The 5,072-nt window shown below is 39.0% G+C and overlaps 1 gene segment (V, D, J or C); it reads right to left on the bottom strand.

Moving 5' to 3' along the window:
* Positions 1-545: 545 nt before the first annotated feature.
* LOC114629987 lies at positions 546-1,012 on the bottom strand. The segment is given in 2 exon segments: positions 546-868; positions 953-1,012. Coding segments are annotated over 2 exon segments (369 nt in total).
* Between the last annotated feature and the right edge of the window lie 4,060 nt (positions 1,013-5,072).

Genomic DNA, 5,072 nt, shown 5'->3' with positions numbered 1-5,072 from the left:
TATGTTCTTTACATATGGAGAACAGATATTATATGTTAGCCCTCAGAAAGATAACAGTGTTCTCATTAAACAGTGGAAATGTGTTTAAAAACTTTGTGTTAGGAAAGATGAGTACAATTAATCTCAAAGATTAATTAAGTACAATAAAAATTAGAAATGTTACAAAATTGCAGCAATGAGAGAAAAAAATCCATTATCAATCTCCCCGGCTGTCCTCACCAACACAGTGCTTCACTGAGTTATCTTGATAAATATCAACTCTAATTTGTTCTTATATTACACTCTTAGATTATAGAACCATTTAAATATTTTACTAATGAGCAAACAAACAATAACTTTAATAGAATATGAGACTGCAGAAAAGGCTGTAATGAATTTCCATGGCTGGAGGAAGAGTCCACATCTTTAACATTAAAAAGCATGCTCATAGAGCATAGGCCAGAATTTCTTAGATTCTGAAGTGAGCCTGGGAAGTTCTTGTTGGTTGTAAGTGCCCCCTTCTTGTCCTGAGGATCCCTGCAGGGAGGTTTTTGTTCAGGTTCATACTAGAATTCCTTCACTGTGTGTCTGGAACAGTAGTAGGTGGCTGTGTCCTCAGTTCCCATTTTGTTCATTTTTAAGAAAACCTGGCTCTTGGAGGTGTCCCTGGTGATGCTCAGTCTGGAGTTGAGAGTGGAATTATATACTGTACCTCCATTACTCCATATTACTCCCATCCACTCCAGACCCTTTCCTGGGGGCTGGCGAACCCAGTGTACACCATAGGTGGTTAATGAGAATCCAGAGACAGTGCATGTGAGGGACAAAGTCTGTGAGGGTTGCACCAGGTCAGCACCTGACTCCTTCAGCTGCACCTGGGACAGGACACCTACGAACAGGCAACATCACAATCAGTCATACATTCCAGAGATGTCATTCTTCAATCCTTCTCCTGAAACTCTGAAACACTTACAGCTTGGAAAGGTGACCAGGCAGAGGAGCAGCACCAGGACAGCCATGCTCTGATGGAGGCTCTAGTGAGAAGAGGATGGGGCTTCTCAGCTAGGCCTGGGCTTTCAGACTGAGCTGAGGGCTGCTTTGCATTGGGGGAGGTTCCTGAGGGGATAAAAGCAAGGACTCAGCAGGGTTTCCACTTTTTCCTCAGGTGACTGACATTTGTCTTGTGCTTTTTAGAGGAAATGGAAATTTTGTCTAATGAACATTGTTTCCGGTTCTTTCTGGATTTCCAAGTCCAGATAAGCAGAAAATTAAGTGATTCCCATGATTCAGGCCTTGGAAGCAAAAAAATTGTGATGTTTATGCAAGTGAGTCCACATTCATACAGTGCAGGCAGAACAAGGTACATTAACCTTCAATAATTTTTATAGATTTATAAATTCCAAAAGACAGTTTAAGTTGTAATTTGTCCTCTTATTATTGGAAATCCTGTTAAAAAAATACTTAAAATTTTTTCTTTGGCTTCAGAATAATGAGTCTTATTCTTATCACTCATCTAGAAGATATCACTCATGAGGGGTTCTATAAAACTTTTAGTATATGTGATTTCCTGCGTTTATCTGTATGTAGTTTTTAATGTCTCTTTTAGCCTCTGTTCATCTTGTAGCACATAAAACCTCAGGTTCCTAAATATATTTCTGTATTGGTGTAGGACTGAATGATCTGCTGTGTGTAACAGGTCATAGTGGTCTATGCAACCAGGATTGAGGATCATGTCGATGAATTAATGAATGAACCAGAGTCTCCTAAGTGATGACTAGATGTTGAGCAGAGGGCAGGTATGAACACAGGGACCTTGTGCCTTGAGTAGTTGATGAACATAGAGAACCAGACACTGTAGTGCTTTTCTCCATTGGTAATTCACACAACCAGAGGAAGGATTGAAGAGCTGGAAACAACCTGCTCTTTCAGGAACCAGAAAATATCTGTCTGCCTTGTTGGCCCTGGGGACCTCTACTTTTCTGCCCCTTATTTCATTACACATAATCTTTGTACTATGAGTGGCAGTAATGGTGACAAATCTTGACATTGGTGAAACAGCCATCCTGTGTAACTTCTCATGGGTACACACTCCTGTGAGTGCTCTACTTCTCCAAGTTATATTAGAAGAATATTCTTTAGGCATTATGCTCAGTATATCCCATTTGGGTTTATCTGAAATTTTCATTGGCCTTTAAAATTTGGGAAGGAATATGAAAGAAATAAATATCTATTTCTCATCTGTAATTGGGGAACTTGATTTGATACCCCTTCTCACGTAGTTGTTTCTTATGCTACTTGAATTTTCCTTTCTTATGAAACTCTGTAGAAGGAAGTCACTAGGAGACTTCCTTTTTCCAAAGGAAAAGAGTTCATGGTGATGCTACATATTAGTTAAAATTATCTTATATTTGAGAGCTCTTCATGCTGTAGTTTCACACTTATTTTAGTACCATCCATATTTATATAATTTCTTCAGAAATCCCAGGACAAGAGAGTGACCTGTGATCTGTGACCACAGCTGTGTCTGTGCTTGCTTTTATATGTAAGGTGTATGAATTTTGTGAAAAGGTAGGTGAGCGTTAAGTTCATGTGTATTATTGGTTCACTGACCCTTTCTAAATTCCTCCCTGACTGTAACATGATTGCACACAAACCCCTAAACAGGGAACCTAACAGTTTCCACTAAGACAACATAGATCCCCACTTTTCAGGTTCCTTTAGTTCTGTATATAATACTGTTCTCTAAACTCCGTAATTTCTGCCCTTTGTGATGCTCTGCATTTTGTTAATTTCTTGGTAAATGCTACATTTAGAAGATGTATGTGATTTCCTAATTTTTTTCTCTGCGATGGCTTTGCTCTGTTATTATGGACTCTAGCCCCCTGGAATCATTAACTGAATTAAATGTTTTCTTTAATAGATTTTTTTAGGTCATGGTGTTTTATCATGACAAGAGGAGAAACACTAATCCAGTTATTTGAAATGTGAACATCAGAGCAATTAAAACACTATTAGTTTACCAAAATCACTCAATGTGTCTCCCAATGGATACATGATAGACAAAGATGGATATTTGCTTCAATGAAATAACAAAATTTCCTTTATACTATTTAGGAAGGAGCTGGAAATTATTTTGAAACAGGGAAAAGGATCTATATTCAGAAAAAGATGAACTGTGAATATTGAAATGTAAAAATGCTCATTCATGATTCCTATGGACTCAGAGTCACCTTGTCTTAAGGAACTCCATCACATATGTCTTTAATCCAAAATTTATATTACCAGTGAAGACAAAAATATTAGTTTTATATGTAATTGTAATTTGGATTATTTAATATATGAATTGACTTCTCTCACTTTTATTCAGGTAATGTTTTTTGTTCTGTTTTGTTTTGTCCTGGTGAACATCCCTGGATATGCATGACAAGGAAAGAGTAGTAAATATTTAATATATTTCATAACTCACAGATCTGAGAACCATTAGCAAAGAATCTTGGACTGCTCACTTTGGTCAGGTATAGATACATATCATAGTGTTGTCACATGACACCAGGTTAATGCTCCTCCTGACTCAATGGGGCATCGTGGAAATTGAGTCTCAGGGGTCTGAAACGACCAGTGGAAAACTTCAGTGAGGTAAACATTTCTGAAAAATATACTTTCTGGCCATGGATTGAGGTGAGAAGGAGAGAATAAGGTAAGGTAGATGGAGGTCTGTGATAAGGGCATGTGCACTTGAACAACTGATCGCTGCTATTGGCCCTTTCTTAGAGAAAAAGAAATTCTGTAATGTTTGACTCCAATCATCATGTACTTTAATCAAGCCAGCTTCTATCTTCTTCTTTCAGCTCCCCCAGTCTTTTCCTTTGTGATATTACCTAGGATTCACAACTACATTATGCCTGTATGGAAATAACGATGAATTGGGTCATTGCCGCTGAGAGGACACCCACTAATGATGCTTTTAGAACTTGTTAAACAACATCTGTTTGAAGAAAAGAGGAAATCACAGAAGAGGGCACCCTCAGACATTTTTTTCTGGCTGGACCATAGTTTTCATCACTAAGTCATTCACTAGTGCAGTTTAGTAGTAAAGGTGTTGTGAGTCTGAAGTCCAGGCTCCATCTTAGTCAAGGGTATTGCTTCCACATGAGTGGATGTATGTGATCCAGGTGGAGCATGACAGAGATTGTGAAATCACTTTGTAGAAGCAGCTTTGGTTCCTCCCTTCATCTTTCCCATTCAGTACTCAGTCACTGAACCTAAGAATACCCAGCCTTATTTCCATGATATCTCCAAATCTCACAAGATACCAGCATGTCTCAGTGAGTATATGGCTCAATGCCATAAACACACACACACACACACACACACACACACACAAACACACACTTTATTACTTGAACCACAGCAGTGTTAGATTTGATGTGTGATGTGCATGTATTGTGTGAGAATGCTGCTCAGGATGGAGCCCATATGGATTATTGTGTCAGTGACACTGCCTGATTTCCCTGCTGGCTGTTAGTTGATTCCCACACAGTGCTGTATCCAGGGAACCTACACGATTCTCCTCCCTGAATCTAGGCTTCTACATTCTTCAGAGTCGTTGCTTCTGAATCTGACACTATTTCCCAAACAGAATCATTTCTGCCACATGTGATGCTCTGTTCTTTGTTCATGTCTGGGCATACGCTGCATTTTAAAATGTATGTGTATTAAGGCTGTGGAGATATCTGTGTGGTTAAAGTTCTTGCCTCACATAATGTTTGACTGGTATCCAATCTCTAAGCTTAGAACTCCATGGCTAGAAAAAGAATTGGATATGTTATCCAATCAGTAATCCTACCTCTTGGATTTGGTCTCACCATGATCGCTAAGAATATGTTCACCAGTGTTCACTCAGCAACCAGTCTTGCTTACTGGTAAGCTCATGCCCAGTGAGAGAACAAACATGTCTCAAAAATATTGTCCATTGATAGAGAAAGGTATTTTGTGTCCACACACACACGCACACACACACACACACACACACACACACACACAGAGAGAGAGAGAGAGAGAGAGAGAGAGAGAGAGAGAGAGAGAGAGAGAGA

The sequence above is a fragment of the Grammomys surdaster genome, unplaced genomic scaffold (genome assembly GCF_004785775.1).
Source record: "Grammomys surdaster isolate TR1022 unplaced genomic scaffold, NIH_TR_1.0 323, whole genome shotgun sequence".
Lineage (NCBI taxonomy): Eukaryota > Metazoa > Chordata > Mammalia > Rodentia > Muridae > Grammomys > Grammomys surdaster.
Note: the sequence above shows the minus strand (reverse complement) of the source record. Positions and strands in the feature narration are given on the sequence as shown.